Here is a 17,544-nt window from a genome sequence, read left to right as displayed (position 1 = left end):
CATATCATATGAAACATGTCAAATAATGTAGTTTCATATACATGAAAAAGGTGCTCAGATGATCACGCCTGTTTTGAAGAACCAGATAGTATTTTCAGTGGAATTAACACTATAAAATGTGTGATGCGGGCTGCACAGATACGAATAAATCGGTTGCACTTTATGTTATCACAACGTTGTATTTTTTATTGTTTTTTTGACACCCGCCTGCAGTGATTTCCACCCTGCTTCCTATGTTGAATCTGGTACTGCAAGACTAGTGTTCACACACACACACACACACATTCTCCAGTGAACAGCAGCTGCAGTGCTCTGCGACGATAGAGGCTGCGGGTTATCTTGATCTCCGCTGCGGACGAGGAGGAGGAGGAGAAGGAGGAGGAGGTGGAGAAGGTGGAGGAGGAGGAGGGTGACACCGCCTTGCGTTGATGACGATTGCCATCGGGAGATATTCGGACAGCCTGTCTAACCTATCTATCGAGAAACAAATGGTGCTGGAGAGGTGAACTGGAGTAAGGGAGATGTATCCGTCGGTCGCGCAGCGTCGGTGATCTGTCGCAGGAGCTGCACCGGGAGGACGCACGGCGCGCTGTCATCTGTTGATCGGGTTGGACACAATTAAGCGCATTATCATGAGCCGCAGAGGTCCGACTTCCAGGTTCGTACTGACAAATAAAACGGGCGTAACGAGAGCCGCAAAGGCGTGTGTGAAAGGGCAGGGATCTCTTGCCATGTCCGACGTCTTTGCCTGTTGCAGGTATTGTGCTATTGGTATGCAGATGCAAACTTCAGATGTTGCTAGGAGAAGCAGGATGGTGCATCTCCTGCGTTATTTTACCCAACAACTGCACGCTACGGGCCTGCACCTGTTGCCTGGATTTACAGTAATTCCAACGCGACATCCCCCTCCATTCACGGCTGCAGACAGGCTGGCTTCATGTGACCCCACTTGTTGGTCTTTGTGAAGTCACATCACTGGCTCTGTGGATGTCAGACGATCATCACACACACACACACACACACACACACCAATCAGCAGGGAGCGAATAAATCAAATTTAAACACCTCATGCGTTGGCAGCACGATGGATGCCCATTAACAGCGTTTGTCAGCTGCAAATCGGATCATTGTTTTGTGTTTTCCAGAGCAAGATCACAGCTGCAGAGGCCAAATCATGCCGCAGGTGTCACTGGTTAGAAAAAAAGAAAGAAAAAAAAAAAAGCACATATCAAAGAAATCGTCTAAAATATAACATCATATTCGATATTGCTTATAAAATTGTCTGTTATGGTAAAAGTTAGAAAATAGTATAAAATGTTGGGGTTTTTTTTTATTTATTCAAACTCATCATTGAATCATGACACATTTTTAATCAAAATAACGAAAGACACCAAGAATTACAGAAATGAAACTGGAGGTAGTGATTATTTGGAGCGTGGGCTTAATACCCAAATGTTTCACTGTTAATTTACTGAAATTAACTGATATCCTTCCAAAGTACTGTATTTTATCTTTTATTACAATTTTATTAGAATTATGCTCAATTAGTATAAATAAATATAACATTCCTCATTGTTTTGTGTATTTATAACACATTAGTGGTCAGTAAAGTACTTGATAATTACCATATATTGGTTTAAAACACTGATCCTTTGTCCACATTGTAATCTATTTCTTAATAACTAAACTGTTTTTAGCAGTATGGGAGGGAGAACCATTGGTACTTTATTTTAATATTGCATGTTTGTTGTGAGACATACTGGTTTATGATCCCATATAATCAGATGTCTGTGTTTGCATGTAATTTTTAATTTATTTTTATATATTGTCATAATCCCCAAAGGGAATTAAGAATGCACACTCTAGTATGTTAGTAAATCACAGTCGTGCATGTTAGTGCATACAGGCCCCTGTAATACACACAACCTAACACACAAGGGGCCTGTAAGCATGCAGGCCCCTTGTGTGGGAGGTAGAGTGGTGGGCAGCTCCTTCTGTGAAGTGCCCAAATGAGCAGCTTGTGAGGGGGACGGCACCTTAATCAAGGGCGCCTCGGCAGTGTTCCAGAGGTGAGCTGACACCTCCCACTGTCAGCTTACACTCTGGGTGTTTTGGGCGGGAGTGGAAATCGAACCGCCAACCTTGGAACATTGGACGACCTACTCTACCGCCCCCTCTACCACTGGCCACTCAATGATGTGGGCGATGCGACCCTGAGCATGGGAGGTGGGCTTTGTGGTTTAATTCAATTTGTGGTTTAATTCAAAGTAGAAGCTGATTTTATTGAGTGAGTCTTATTTCGTGAACATAATATAAGAGGTGAGTCAACTCCTCAGGCCAAGATGTATGTGTTTGTCAGGTATGAGAGATGTCTGTAGCACTTGCAGGTGTGTTTTGTAATTGATGTTCACATCTAAAGTGCTGAAAGTTAGCTTTGCTGTCAGAGACTTTTGTACCTTCCTGTCACCACCTCCATATACCTGCATTTCTGACACACATATGCTGTCATTTCTGACTGTAACATATACAGTTAACTCTTGTCTTAGCTGCTTTGAAAGCCAATCTGCTTAAGGATACCTATTCAGTTAGGCACGTGTCCTTAGTTGTGACGAGGGAATGTTTCCTGTTGGTTAACTAGACATTGTACCTTGAAAACAAGACCTATTTCATGCTGCTTCCACGTATTGCAGGCACAGAATTAGCTTACCAACCATTTACAAGATACTGCCATGTTTGTTTGCTTGTTTTTTGTTTTGGACATGGACTTGGTTGGGTAGCACTGTCACTTTTAATAGGGATCAGAAGCTTTGGGGTGAGCAGATTTGGCTGGAGATGCTTACTGGAAGCCGGTCATGTGCCATATGTTTGCATGAATGCTGCCACTGCCCTCAGCCCCCTCAGATATAACCACTCCAGCCAGTTTCACCGACTTACCGTGGCTTTAGCATCTGTGCATCAAATGTAGGGCATAGCTGTCCGCTTGTTGGCCTGGCCAGTGGTTTAAACTAGTAAGCCCAAGCTGTGACTTTAAGTTGAGCTGGTTTGCTGAGCTGTGACACTGTTGCTGCTTGTCCACGATGAGGCTGAAGTCCAGGAGCAGGGGAAGACAAGAAGAGGTAGGAAATTATTTCTAATTAATATTAGCATAGAGATTACGTTGGGGAAAAAAAGTATTTAGTCAGCCACCAATTGCGCAAGTTCTCCCACTTAAAAAGATGAGAGAGACCTGTAATTGTAATCATAGGTATACCTCATCCGCGGTACACTGGCGTCGTGCCCGGAGTGTCCCCCGCCTCACGCCCTGAGACTGCCAGGATAGGCACTGGCTACCCCGCGACCTGCGTTAGCGGATTAAGCGGGTTGGAAGATGAATGAATGAAAAAAAAAAGGTATACCTCAATTATGAGACAGAGTGAGAAAAAAAATCCAGAAAATCACATTGTCTGATTTTTAAAGAATTTATTTGCAAACTATGATGGAAAATAGGTATTTGGTCAATAACAAAAGTTCTTCTCAATATTTTGTTATATAGCCTTTGTTGTCAATGACAGAGGTCAAACATTTTCTGTAAATCTTCACAAGGTTTTCACACAATGTTGCTGGTATTTTGGCCAATTCCTCCATGCAGATCTCCTCTAGAGCAGTGATGTTTTGGGGCTGTCATTGGGCAACACGGACTTTCAACTCCCTCCAAAGATTTTCTATGGGGTTGAGATCTGGAGACTGGCTAGGCCACTCCAGGATCTTGAAATGCTTCTTATGTAGCCAATCCTTTGTTGCCCGGGCAGTGTGTTTGGGATCATTGTCATGCTGAAAAACCCAGCCATGTTTCATCTTCAATGCCCTTGCATATGGAATCAATCAATTAATCAATCAACTTTATTTATATAGCGCTTAATCACATCTGAAGAAATTTCAAAGCGCTTTACAGATAGAAAGCCAACAATGCCCTCAATCAAAATCTCAAGATACATGGCCCCATTCATTCTTTCCTTCACACAGATCAGTCGTCCTGGTCTCTTTGCAGAAAAAAAGCCCCAAAGCATGATGTTTCCACCCCCATGCTTCACAGTAGGTATGGTGTTCTTTGGATATAATTCAGTATTCTTTCTCCTCCAAACATGAGAAGTTGTGTTTCTACCAAAAAGTACTATTTTGGTTTCATCTTACCATAGGACATTCTCCCAGTCCTCTTCTGGATCATCCAAGTGCTCTCTAGCAAACTTCAGATGGGCCTGGACGTGTCAGAGGGACATGTCTGGCACTGCAGGATTTGAGTCCCTGGTGTCGTAGTTAGTTACTGATAGGAGCCTTTTTTAAATTGGGTCCCATCTCTCTGCAGGTCATTCACTAGGTCCCCCCATATGGTTCTGTGATGTTTGCTCACCGTTCTTGTGATCATTTTTGACTCGACAGGGTTAGATCTTGCGTGGAGCCCCAGATCGAGGGTGATTATCAGTGGTCTTTTATGTCTTCCATTTTCTAATAATTGCTCCCACAGTTGAATTCTTCACACCAAGCTGATTTCCTATTGCAGATTCAGTCTTCCCAGCCTGGTGCAGGTCTACAATTTTTTTCTGGTGTCTTTGACAGCTCTTTGATCTTAGCCATTGTGGAGTTTGGAGTATGACTTTGAGGTTGTTGACAGGTGAGTTCAATAGCAGGTGCTATTGAACTCAATAGCACCTGAGTTCAAACAGGTGTCATTAAAACAGGTAATGAGTGGAGGACAGAGGAGCCTATTAAAGAAGAAGTTACAGCTCTGTGAGAGCCAGATATCTAGCTTTTTTGTAGGTGACCAAATACTTATTTTCCACCATAATTTGCAAATAAATTCTTTAAAATTCAAACAATGTGATTTTCTGGATTTTTTTTCTCATTCTGTCTCTCAGAGTTGAGGTATACCTATGATGACAGTTACAGGCCTCTCTCCTCTTATTAAGTGGGAGAACTTGCACAATTGGTGGTTGACTAAATACTTTTTTTCCCCACTGTATGTTTTCCAGAATTTTTTTTTTTCGTTTGAATATTGGAAAAGTTCCCATTGAGTGGTCATGGAAGTTGAGACGGCTTAGCTGGTGCTAGCTATGACACACTGCATCTGCTTTTATTATCTATTGCACTAGTAAAAGAAGATCCCAAATCTGTCTTTCAGGTGAAATTTGAGGAGTGTGAAATGATTCCAAAGTCCGGAAAATCTCCAGCAGACTCAAGGAAAAGTGTCGGCATCTATGAATTTGCAGCACTTGCCAGATCCTCCTTGAACGGTAAACTTTTTAACCCATCTTTTTAACATGTCTTTAATTTCTCTGCCCACATCCTTAGCCTATTACATTTACCTCTCCCTGTGAGCAGGCATCTCTCAGGCAGTGAGGGACCATGTGACAAAGCCCACCTCCCTAGCTCAGGGTCGCGTCGCCCACCTCATTGAGTGGAAAGGTTGGCCCAAACCTGCAGATCCTCCACCAGCTGCATACTCTCACTTTAGTTCCTACTGCCATCTTACTGAAGGAGAGAAGGAGGCTCGATTTGCTGCAGGTACTCCTCACTTTTCAAGTCAAGTATATTTTGCATCCAAATCGTTATTGATGTCTAGTTTTTGTCTGTAATTTTACTTGAGCAGCTTCTAAATCCACTTGGTTTAACTACAACATCATCTGTTGGTCAGCTCTCACCTTCTGTCAAGTATGTAATCCCCACCTGCTCCCAAAATCTCTGTATATCAGGAGTTCGCTCCACCCAGTGCACCATTTGCTGGGTTAGGGCTTGTGTTTGCGGCAGATGGTGGCCTATTAGACCCTTGTCCCAGAAAATTGCACATCCTACCAATGCTACAACTACACCTGTTGTTCTGCTTTATCTCATCCTGTCTTGCTTGACACGAAGATTTTTTATGTAACGTATTTCAGAATTAAGTACAATTGGCAGCTATTCTACAATAAACCTTTTTACACCAGCTACTTAGGTGTTTTTATAGTTTCATATTTTATATTAAAAATACATATTTTGCAGTTTTGACTGTTGGTCAGAGAAAGATAGATACTTTATTAATCCCGGAGGAAATTGCAATGAAAATGACCTGTTATCTGAAGTGCTTTGAAACTCTTATTGGCTGTTTTTATTACCTACATCACATCCCATTTAATGAGTCACTGGGTGATTATCAGGGTGGCAAAACGAGCATTTTTTACTCCTGTTTCTGCCTTTTGCGTTTAAACTTGCCATAGATATCCACATCATCCTGCCATCTCATAGTGCAAGCCCAAACCAGTTTGTGGTTTGTTTGACCTGTGTTTCTGCTAGGAGTGGCTGAGCAATTTGCCATAGCTGAGGCTAAGCTGCGTGCCTGGGCGTCTCTGGATAACGATGATGATGCAGAAGACTCCAATGATGAGGACTCACATGTCAGCGGACGGACACACACCCTCGCCAGCCAGGACTCAGGTATCTAGTGAATTGATCATTTCAATCTCATTTCTTTAATTTTGTCTTCACTTCCACATTACTGAAAAACATTTCATCTTCCCACCTTTCTCCCGATTATCCATCCATCCTCAGGTGTTCTGACTTTTTGCTCCTCCCTCAGACAACGACACGTCGAATCTTATCACAGGAGCCCAATGCCAGCCTGAGGTCAATGGCAGTGAGACACCACTCTCCAGCATCCCCCTGGGCTCTAACAGCAGTAGCCCACTTTGTGGTAGGCCTGATTCCCATGATGACCTACATTCAATCCAGACCAGTTCACCTACTTTACACACCAATTGCATGAGCCCCTTCGAGGAGGAAGAGGAGGAGGAGGGGATGAGGAAGAGGCTGGATGGTCAAGGGGAGCCGCAAGGACCTTTGCAAGAGCAGGGTAGCGAGGTCTGTATCCACAACAAGCCCGAGTGGAGACTTCGGGCCAGGAGCAGTAGGTTTGACTCCTGCTACTCCACCTCTGAATCTCCTGGAGAGGAGGATGAAGATGATGATGAGGATGATGGCAGTGTGTTTCATGAATCTCGGGTGTGGCACTATAGTGCGAGAGGCTACTTCTCTGACCGAACCTCCTCCGGTGTGGCATCGTTCGATGAAGAGGAGGAAAAGGATGAAGTAGTGGAGAAAAAGGAGAAAGAGTTTTTGATGTAATGTGTCATCCGTCTTTCATCCGTCTCCTTGAGTTCTTGTTGATTCTGGATATTACATAAATTGTTTTCACTGTAAACATCTGTCTACCTCATTTTCTTCCTCTTTTCCCTCCTTTGGTCATCTCTTGTCCACTCACTCACTGCCTTCTGTCAAAAAATGTATTTAAAAAATATTATATATACAAACACACGCATAAACATATGTACATTATATATACATGAGTGTGTGTCTGTGTAGTTCCACCAGACTGTAAATCTGTTGTTCAAACTGAGTTTTGTATATTTCAGTGAAGCGTTGTGTTGCTATTGCATAAGTTTTCTATGGATATTTTGTAGTGCTGTTTTTTTTTTGGGTCAAGCTGTGTCATGTGGGTCAGAACATGTTTGATACTAAATATATGAATGTCATGCGTATATAAATGCCTTTTTTGAAAGGTGACTGAAAGACATCTTTTTTCTCCCCCCCAACACACACTGAACACACAGAAGGAAAACAGTGTCTCAACTCCTTTTTAAGGTGTTTTTTCAGTTTAATCATTCACTCATGTACAAAAACAACTTCATGGTCTCTGAAAAATAACCATGGCTGCTGGATTTCAAATGCATTACTCTATTATGTACAACAGCATGAAAGAAGATCTCATCCATGTATTTTCATACACAGGCCAGTGCCATATAAAGGGAGATACTACAGACTTATTGCTTTACTAGATATGCTGCAGATTATTTTACCGGTATAATCTCTCCACACTTAACTCCTTATGCGTTATTATATATGACAAGCAGTAAAACACATTTTGTATGCAAATGTAAAATAGACAGTAATAAATACAGTAATAAATAATTGCACAAATGTTCACAGATATACAAAAATCAGTCGATATGCTGCAATGACATCGCATAGGATTAAAATATGGCTCAAAATTGGTGTGTGTGGCTAAAAAGTTACAACCGTCGGAAAGCTGTAACAAGGATTCAGACACACTACTTCACCACAGTTGAACTTGAATGTCATCGATGTGCTTCATACAGTCGTTTTTGTCTGCCATTGCATTAGAGGTCAGGCTGGATTAAGATACACGTAAAATCCCAGTGATAACAGTTTGCGTACGTGTGTGTACCACGTGTGTGTGTGTGCTTTATGTGCCTGGTGTGCTCTGAGCAACAGCAGTAATCTCCATTTTGCACTGAGCTCAAGTGTTGTAGGTAGTGAATTCCCATAGCAGTGAATAAAGCCAAAGAAGTCTTTATGTGCAATAAATTATACTCATGGTAATTACAATGCACTTCATTGTCAATTGGAGAACTGTATCAAGCATTTTGAATCATTTGAAGCTTCCATAAACACTGTGGACAGATCCCAGTCGACTCGGACCTCTGGGGGCCTGATATGGATATCGATAATCGGGATTAAAATGAACAATAAAATACAAATTTATGTAATAAAGATAACTTTGCCTAGACTGTAGTTCCGTCAACAATGAATTCTGGGGAAATTATTGATGGCATTATTGTTATATCATCATTTACTGCAGTTTTGATTAAAGCTTGTAATGTCTGAAGTTAACGTAGTAATATTTTGGTATGAAAACTCAGACCCCGTACACACATACACACACACACTAATTGTATTCTATAATTTGTCTTACTCAGAAAGTCCTATTAAATAGCTAAGCTTTTACGGAATTTGCAGCCAAAGATCCGGGCCAAACACTTCCAATGAGCATACACCTGTGTCACATTGGGTGAATCATCTTAAAGAAGAAAATAATCATTCCTACAAAGTGAGACATATTACTTTGTCAAAACTATTACAACAACTTGTTAACTATACCATTATGTCTGACTTTGCCCTGGAAAGCAGATATTCAATCGGCGACACAAGGCTTTGAACAACTAACTTTGTAAATAACTGTTTATCCCAGAGCTCAACAGTCAAGAATCTTGGAGTTACATTAGATTCAACAAACTCCTTTGATCCGCATATTAGAGACATTACAAAGATCACCTTCTTTCATCTAAGCAATACCTCCAAAACTAGATCCTCTCTATCTTGGCTGATGCAGAGATTTTGATTCATGCTCTGTGTCCTCTACACTTGACTATTGCAATGTTCTGCTATCAGGGTTGCCTCGGTCTAGTATAAGAACACTTCAGATGGTTCAGAATACAGCAGCAAGAATCTTAACTAAAACCAGGAAATTTGACCACATCACCCCAGTATAAGCTTCATTACACTGGCTCCCGATTCATGTTAGATCTGACTTTGAAGTACTTTTAATGATGTATAAAAGCGTTAATGGGCTTGCTCCCGCGTACATGTCTGATCTGCTTAAACCATACACTCTGATGAGGGCTCTCAGCTCTCAGAATACAGATCTCTTGAGCGTTCCCAAAGTAAAAATGAAATCAGCTGGCCAGAGGACCTTCTCTTATCATGACCCTGTCCTGTTGAATAATCTCCTTATCCATATTAGAAAGTCTGAGTCCATAGATATCTTTAAATCTAGACTAACATATAATATGGGGGCGGGGGGTAGTCTCACTTTTTAGGTTCGGCCTAGTCCTGCCGTTGAGAACCTGGAGAGAACCCATACAGACATGGGGAGAACATGCGCTACCCACTGCGCCACCGTGACTATAAGTAGGTCTCGTCAGAGATCAGGCCTCTCTACATGCCTGACCTGGGGTATGCAGTTAGCAATAAGATGGGTGTGTAAGTATTTAAACACGTTTATCATCACGGCAAACTTAATCTGATTTGTCTTTGAAAAGGTTAAATCATAGCTCTGTTTGAAAATACTGAAATACGTCCCATGTTTTCTGGCAAAACATTTAGACCTACAAGAGTTAAAATGAAAGTGCTATTAAAACACTTTGAAACCACATACATAGGACAAAATATTTGTAACACATATGTGTATTTGGTGATAACATAAGAGAAATCACAGATTTATAAGCCCTGCTTTCTCTTCCTGAGAGGTAATTACAGGGGGACACTGAATCATCTGGAGTCCTTGTTAAGCCTGAAGGTGCACTTCATTAGGTTTCCTTTGAGGGTGTCCTATTTTAATGGACTGAATTTGTTCAAAAATATTTAGAGGGTTAACTTTTCTTCTCTATATCTTTGTTCTCTACAGGCTTTGTATTTTTGCCTGTCTGAGTTTATTAATCATTTTGTATCCAAGACAGACTGGAAGACAAAAGAATCATTAAAAAAAACTTGCAAACCTCTTAAAATCTACTTTGGTTAATAAAACTGTGCAATAAACTGGTTTATTCAGTGTTGTGAAAAGCATCTGTATTTGTAGGCATCTGTTACAAGACCTCTTGCAGATTTAACAAAACCCCTGAACTACATTATACACAATGCAACTTACTGACTGACCACTGGGTCATGCATTTGCGCATAACTTAGCCTCAAGCAGAAATGTGCAGGTAAGCTCGCATCTCTCCAAAATCAAAAAAACTGCCAGGCAGTTTACGTTTTCAGACTTGTAGTCCTCAGCTCTGATGCTGAATTAAGTGACTTTACTTGGGGCCTTTGTGCTGTTCCATCTTCATACACGTTTTTCACACACATACTTCCCAAAAGTTCTCTGCTCACAGACTGTGCAATAAGAGGCACAGATGGGACAGGAAAGTCAGAAAATGTGTTATTGAGAGATTTTCATGGGATTGGTTGGGAAAATATAGAACACAACTAGCTTTACCCGTCACAATGATGTTAGAAACATGGGTACTGAGACCGGACTGTGAGGTGACCTTTACAAATGTATGAAATATCAACATTCATCAGGCAACAGTACGGATCGTATTTAATTATTCCATCTGATCCTCTGGGTGGCTGGCGATACCTTCTACATCAGGTTCTGATAGGTCCATGCTCAATGATTGACTCCCCTGTTCTTGCTCTGCTTCATCCGGCTCAGGAGTGTGAGTCGGGGGGTCATACTCATAGGCCAGCTCTGATTCTTCAGTGTGAGAGGGACTGCAGTCAAACGTAAACTCTAATTGGTCCTCAGTGAATGAGGGGCTGTCCTTGATTACTGACTTCGATGGTGGATTTGTGATGCCACAGGGGCTGGTTTCAAGCTGCAAATTTGATTGGTCCGGAAATTTCACAGGGATCTCTTCGTACCCGAGAGCTGGCTGATCCCCCGTCTCAGGAGCATTGGGCTCCCGTGGCAATGAGAGCCCCCTGCGGCGAATGCACAGCTTGTGTAGTTCTGTTACCTCAGATACATTTGAGCTGTTCCCAGAGTTGCGGAAGCTGGCCAACGGTGGGCGTACTTTTACTCCAGTCACTGTCACTGAGCCTTCTATGGCCTTACGCAGCTGAATGTAATGATCCATGGTCAGTAGGAAAAACATTCATAACCAGTGTAATTCAAGAAAATAGGTAAAGAAAGAGAAATTTGAAGATTTAATGTTAGTACTGTATAAAGAAAGCAGTCTAATGTAAGAAATTTTAAGAACAAAGAAACACAAGCTTTCTCACCTCCTTGAGAGAGACCACACCAACCAGACGTCCTGTGCTGGTCACATAGGCATGGTCCAGACCCAGCAGGGAGAAGATAGTGTGGGTCTGTGAAGGAGAAAAGATTTGTTGTAGAAATCTACATTGGAAGAGTGTAAATAAACTCAGAGTGTCCAGCACAAACATAACAGTTTTTTGTGGTAGTTCTATCCATGGCTTTCTGCCCACGTAGGTTTATAGGGCTGGAACTGTTACAGGTATGCTGTGTAGGTTGAGATGTGTCATCAGAGAATCTATTCTATTCAGTAATCTTATTTTTCTACCACAATATATATATATATATATATATATATATATATATATATATATAAACTGAAATTTCACATGGTCATAAGTATTCAGACCCTTTGCTGGTCTGAATACTTTCTGTACCCACTGTATATGCATGTACATGAATTAGTGAAAAGATAATTTCCCCACTGAGGGATCGATAAAGTACAATCTTTAATCTTCATATTGACATTTCACATGAAATCACAACTCAATTGGAACTGAGGTCAGAGGTGAAATGCAATTGGCAACATTTTCTGAGTAGCTGTTGTTAAATATTCATATCTGTTGATGAAGAAAATCAGCCACTTAATACAAGTTGCTTTTCACACTGTGAAGCAACTCTATTGAACCTTGTGCAGAGATGTTTGCTCAACCAGCTGAAAGGGGGCCGGATCAATCTTGCAGTTCTTGAAATCCACAGGCTCGTCAAGCTGCTGCTCCTCCCATTCTGTTATCTGCAAAATGTAGAACAATGACTCAATATATTTTACTCCTAACATTAAACTTATTTATATGTTGTTTCTGTGCATCTCACCTCTGATGGAGTCATACAATCGTCTACTTCGGTAGAGTCCTAAAAGACACAAGGCAGTATGTTGCCCTTTATTGTACTTGTAAATCCAGTACAGTACATATAAATGCTTATATCCATGAACAACAACAAACCAATAGTAAATGTACGGACCAAAATGAATCACATTCAGTATATCTGATTTATGGGGTATAGGTGATGGAACACTTTGGATTATTGGTCAAAGAAGTAACTTGGTACCCAGAAAAAACCAATGACAAGCATAACATAACAAGCGTATTAATATAAAATGAAAAACAAAATCTGAAAAAACACACAACCACTTACAGGACATCAGCAGCAATTTGAACCAAAAGCCGAGGAAACCTTTAGTTTTACATCGAAGTTGAACACACTGAACCTTGTGCCACTGTCTGACGTGATTTTTTTTGGCTTTGATCGGTGTACCGTATATATTTTGGTCCAGCGTTCACTGCATGTGTGTCGCAGACAACAGCTACTGAGCAACACTCTCTAGGCGGCAGACAATCTTACCGCCACGGAGATCCTCACTCGTTTGGACTGTCTTTTTTCAGGAGGAGCCGGCCCAGCTGGGCTCTTCCAGGCGGGGAGAGCAGGCATCAACACAGCACAATATTAACATAGCATCGGCAATACTGGACAGTTCGACACCCTAACATTTTGTTGGTGCAACACTGGATCATAGTCTGGTTTCTGCTGGGTGAAAACTCAAAAGTGTTGCTGAGAGGATATAATTACTACATCAGAGATGATGGGTGAGCACAGCATTCACACAAGAAACCTGATATTATTACTACATCAAACATTTTTAATTCTCTGTGCCCTTATGCTTTCACTTAAGTGCGTCTTTTAGCAGTGTTAACGTCACACCGTCTGATAAATTAGCTTGTTCCTGCCCTTCTTTGAAGTGTCAGTGGCTGCCAAACTGCTCCTGAAACAATGCCATAATTTTTATTTCTAGTAAAATGTCTCAATAAGTAAAGAGCTGGCTTCCATGAAACATTCATGCAACCCTTAGAATGAATAATAAGCTAATAATAAGCTTAAATGATCTGTTGACTTTTCATCATGATAAGGCTGGTTTGTGACCAAATATGCAGCTAATGTTTGCATGTTAGCATTGTTAATACTAGCCCTTTAGGACATCAGCGTAAAGATACTTTATTAATCCCGGAGGAAACTGTACTTTTTTTTGTACTTTTTTTAAAGGGCTGATGAATTACAATACTTGCTGCAATTAAAAATATATATTTTATTAAACATTATTATGTTCCCGGAAGGGGATTAAAAAATGTAATGGATGTGTCAATTCTTGGAAGTGTGTTTACTCGAGTCCACAAAATTGATCCTGATCCCTGATCCCATCCATAAAAAGATTGGCTACACAGTATGGTTTTGTATTAATGTGAAAAACAAGCTAATTTGCAACTACTAACCAGTGGTTTACCACACTACATAAAGTGTCATGAATCAATTTAAATGTAACAGATAATGCTAAACTTAAAATAAAAGCTGTACAGAAAGTATGACACTGGCAGTGAATGGGAACAAACAGAGCAATCACTCATGAAAAGCCTGTTTCTTTTGGGTGGAGCCATCCAGTCAGGGGGAAAATGAGGTGGACAGGATATGCATGGACTCAACATCCTTGATATTCATGACATTTGCTTAAAAAAATAAAGCCTTTTTACTGTCTCTCACCTCCAGCAGCTCTTTGTCTTGGTCAGTACAGGAGAGGGTCTGAGAACCTTGTGGTAAAGAAAAAAAGTCTATTTAAAATGTGAATAAAAAAACAGCAATCTAACCATTTGAATTAGTTTGTTGTCAGTATCTCATAGCAGTGTAGTACATACTATTTGGGGTCTCTGTGTTACTGGTGGCAGACACAGTTTTCAAGGCAGATTTCAGAGGAAGCTGAATGTTGGAAACCACTGGGCTGAAGGGGGAAGACTCCTCTGTGGAGATCTACATGGAAAATATATTAAAAGACAAAGCCAGACACATGCATCCATGCAGACACATTCATATCAGACAGTAAATACAAGCTCATGCATATAAACAGGACAGCACAGGTGAGAGCACAGAAAACAGAGAGACAGAAGACATTTGTTAATGCAAACATAGAAATAAGAGACATTTAACATGTAGACATCTAAAACACTAAAAACAGGGGCTGCTTCATCAATGTCATAAATTTTCTTTATAGTACAATATGAAAAAATACTGGTATTTACACCAGTATCTCCCCACCTATATATTTGAAAAAGCTCACTTGAAAACCTCAAGGTGTCTCGTTTTAACTCCACCCACTAACTGTCAATCAAGCGCACAACCAATCACGGCGCATCTGCCAGAAGGAATCACGTGAACAATATGGCAGAAGGCATCGGGCATCGAAGCTTTTTGTTGTGGTTACGCCTTTCGTCCACACGACAACGCAGATAACCGGGACCAAAATGCTGGCCAAAGTGAAGTTTTTTGAAAACGGCGGTTCTGCGTTGTCGTGTGGACGCTGTAACCAAAACTTTTTCTATCCGAAGGGGGGTCTCCCTGCGATGAAAACTGCTGTGACGTTAGTGTGTGTGACCCGTGTCTACATGTGCACACTGATTGGACAGAGTTAAAACTGACGATTTTCTGACGTATAACAGCTCCATGACGAAGACGCGTTGATAAACATGCTTGGATATTTGTTCTTCAGTTGCGTTATGAGTCATAAATCTTATTTATTCATTTATTCATTCATTCACGTTCCTTGCCAAAAACACCGACGCCAGTTCTGGGTCAGAGCGTGATGTGCTGCCTGCTGGTGGGAGAACTCTGATGGGCGCACTTGGTTTATAATACCAATACATTTGTTTTCATATTTTTATTATGAAGTTTGATATTATTGTTTTATCATGGAATTTCCACGGGTTCCCCCTAGTTTACATAAAAACAAAATAGTAATTAGAAAGATGCACAAAAAAGAGGCATCTGACCCTTTGAAGTAAACCAGAATGGAATACTCCGAAAATATGTACATCTGTGGTTTTATATGATGAGGTAGGCATGAGGTTGTAGACACAATGTCTTTTAACACCTACTGTGACTTTGAGGAGCATAGCATAAGTTAATACATTATACAGTGTCACTTACAGTATATGTTGGTGGTTTACCAGGATGGGAGTATGATGAGATAAAAGTTTGTTCGATAAATGCCCACCTCTTTTGACTTGTGCTGGGACCCTGCTAACACTCTTTATGGAATAGAGTTTCAGTAATCACCTTAGATTAGATATACTTTAATGATCCCAAACTGGGAAATTCACAAATCACCTTGTGCTGCTTATTCAAAATCCCAACCTATATATTTGAATAAGCTCACTTGAAAACCTCACGTTGTCACGCCTCTGGCGTCTACCCTGAAGTTCGGGCCGCTAGCAGAGTTAGCTCCGGTCTTCACATTTGTCCATGTCTCTTACTTACGGAGCCGTTTTGGCTTTGTCAAACATACTGGTTTATATTCTTTGATTGTGACAGACCTCACGTTGTCATGTGGGGAGCCCTGATACTTTATTCACCAGGACTGAACTCACATGGCCGGCGTCGGCCCGGACCTTAACGCCGAAGCGGCCTTCATTTTTGCGTTCATCGGAGCCATTATGGCTTCGTCGGACACAGCGGTTTGTTTGTTGTGACGGCGAAGAAAAAAAAAGAACAAAGACTGATATTATTGTTTAATTATGGAATTTCCATGGGTTCCCGCTAGTATTAATATAAGTGAATATTATTTGTCTATAAATGTGATCCCCCTGCTTCTGCAGCACAATATGTGTCCACGTTGACTAAAGGGATGTGAAGTATTTAGGCAAAAAAATTAGAGAGAGGCAAGTAGCAGAGAAGCACACTGACATGGAGCTGCATAGGTAAAATCAAGCAAGCAAACCACGGGAGATTCCATTTGTACCAAGATGCAAAAGGGCGTAGCATGAAAGGAGTTCGTTTCCCTTGGTTAACACTGGACATCCTGCGATGTGAAAACTGCACATGCACACTTTGCAAATTGATTGCTGAAACGGTACGCTGTGCAGCCCTTCTTGGCATAACACTTAAAACCTTCACATGTGCATTTACCTACTGCATGCTCCACATGCTTTGTCTGAGTACAAGCCCAACCCAAGCTTTAATCCACCCCAGCTGAACCCTGGCGCCCCCGGACGCCTCACACCTCTTGGGTGCTCACCAGGAAGCGGACCGCTTGGCGAGTGTTGGTGCTGGTTGAGGAGTTGATATGGGTGTGGGAGCCAGGGGAGCTGGGTGTGCTATCTGTGGTCAGGTGATCTTGGGTGCCATTGTCCTGGGCCAGCTGGCGGAAGTACTCTAGTCTCCGCTGGACACCCAGCTGAAGAGAGAGCAGAGACTGAAGCTGCAGTCGCTCTATGGAACCCAGTAGGATCATGGAGTCTGAGAGAGGAATATATGTGACAGGAAATGTGTGAGGAAATGATATTATCATAGGAATGCAGACAAAACTCACAGAGGTAAAATTGAATGGTAAAATAACTCATGAAGGGGCTTTATTCCATACACAGTACAAAAACGCTCAACTTCCTGTTGAGAATGCTTTAACTGATTTTTTGAAGACGAGGTTTGTAGTTGAACTGTATTACATGCAGAAGTAGTTTCTAGTACTAAGTCAATTATCTGTAAAGAGAATTAGTGAAAATATACAATCCATTTCCGTGGAGACAAGATCCATTGTAGGATTATCATTTTAGATTGAATTACTTTGCTTAAATTCTCAAATCATCAATTTAAATCAGTTATGTTTTTGCTTCGGATTGTGTTTGAATAACATAAAATTTAGTATATTTTATTTTTTCTGTTACTAGGAGCAAGTCAAAATTTAGAATGAGCTTTATTTTCTTACCTCTGGATTCAACCAGCGCCAGTGTTTTGAGCTGGCCAGTCAGGAGCATCTCCTGCAGTTCCCGATAGGAAGAGTTAAGAGTAATGTAGCGCACATCCCTGACCATGATGTCCTCCACACGGATATTGTACTTCCT

At 41.2% G+C, this 17,544-nt stretch overlaps 2 protein-coding genes across 3 annotated transcripts in view; one reads left to right on the top strand and one right to left on the bottom strand.

The window, feature by feature from the left end:
• Positions 1-419: 419 nt before the first annotated feature.
• Positions 420-7,478, top strand: fam131aa (family with sequence similarity 131 member Aa). Of its 2 annotated transcripts, none has more exons than XM_068341458.1 (5): positions 420-658; positions 5,156-5,267; positions 5,356-5,538; positions 6,304-6,444; positions 6,587-7,478. In XM_068341458.1, the coding sequence occupies exons 2-5, from the start codon at positions 5,177-5,179 to the stop codon at positions 7,129-7,131; spliced, it is 960 nt and encodes a 319-aa protein (XP_068197559.1). In that variant the 5' UTR covers positions 420-658; positions 5,156-5,176; the 3' UTR covers positions 7,132-7,478. The 2 variants fall into 2 exon arrangements, with proteins under 2 accessions (XP_068197559.1, XP_068197558.1); XM_068341457.1 differs by lacking the exon at positions 420-658 and adding an exon at positions 2,892-3,116.
• A 3,474-nt stretch (positions 7,479-10,952) lies between these two features.
• LOC137612431 (chloride channel protein 2-like) overlaps positions 10,953-17,544 on the bottom strand; it is a 52,378-nt gene continuing 45,786 nt past the window's right edge. Inside the window, exons 17-25 of the mRNA XM_068340957.1 lie at positions 17,409-17,542; positions 16,707-16,942; positions 14,350-14,461; positions 14,198-14,244; positions 13,010-13,072; positions 12,479-12,517; positions 12,294-12,398; positions 11,632-11,718; positions 10,953-11,468 (exon numbers count right to left, since the gene is read on the bottom strand). Of these exons, the coding sequence (XP_068197058.1) occupies positions 10,953-11,468; positions 11,632-11,718; positions 12,294-12,398; positions 12,479-12,517; positions 13,010-13,072; positions 14,198-14,244; positions 14,350-14,461; positions 16,707-16,942; positions 17,409-17,542 (1,339 nt within the window). The remainder of the gene's footprint in view (positions 11,469-11,631; positions 11,719-12,293; positions 12,399-12,478; positions 12,518-13,009; positions 13,073-14,197; positions 14,245-14,349; positions 14,462-16,706; positions 16,943-17,408; positions 17,543-17,544) is intronic.

This window comes from Antennarius striatus, chromosome 18 (genome assembly GCF_040054535.1).
Source record: "Antennarius striatus isolate MH-2024 chromosome 18, ASM4005453v1, whole genome shotgun sequence".
Lineage (NCBI taxonomy): Eukaryota > Metazoa > Chordata > Actinopteri > Lophiiformes > Antennariidae > Antennarius > Antennarius striatus.
Note: the sequence above shows the minus strand (reverse complement) of the source record. Positions and strands in the feature narration are given on the sequence as shown.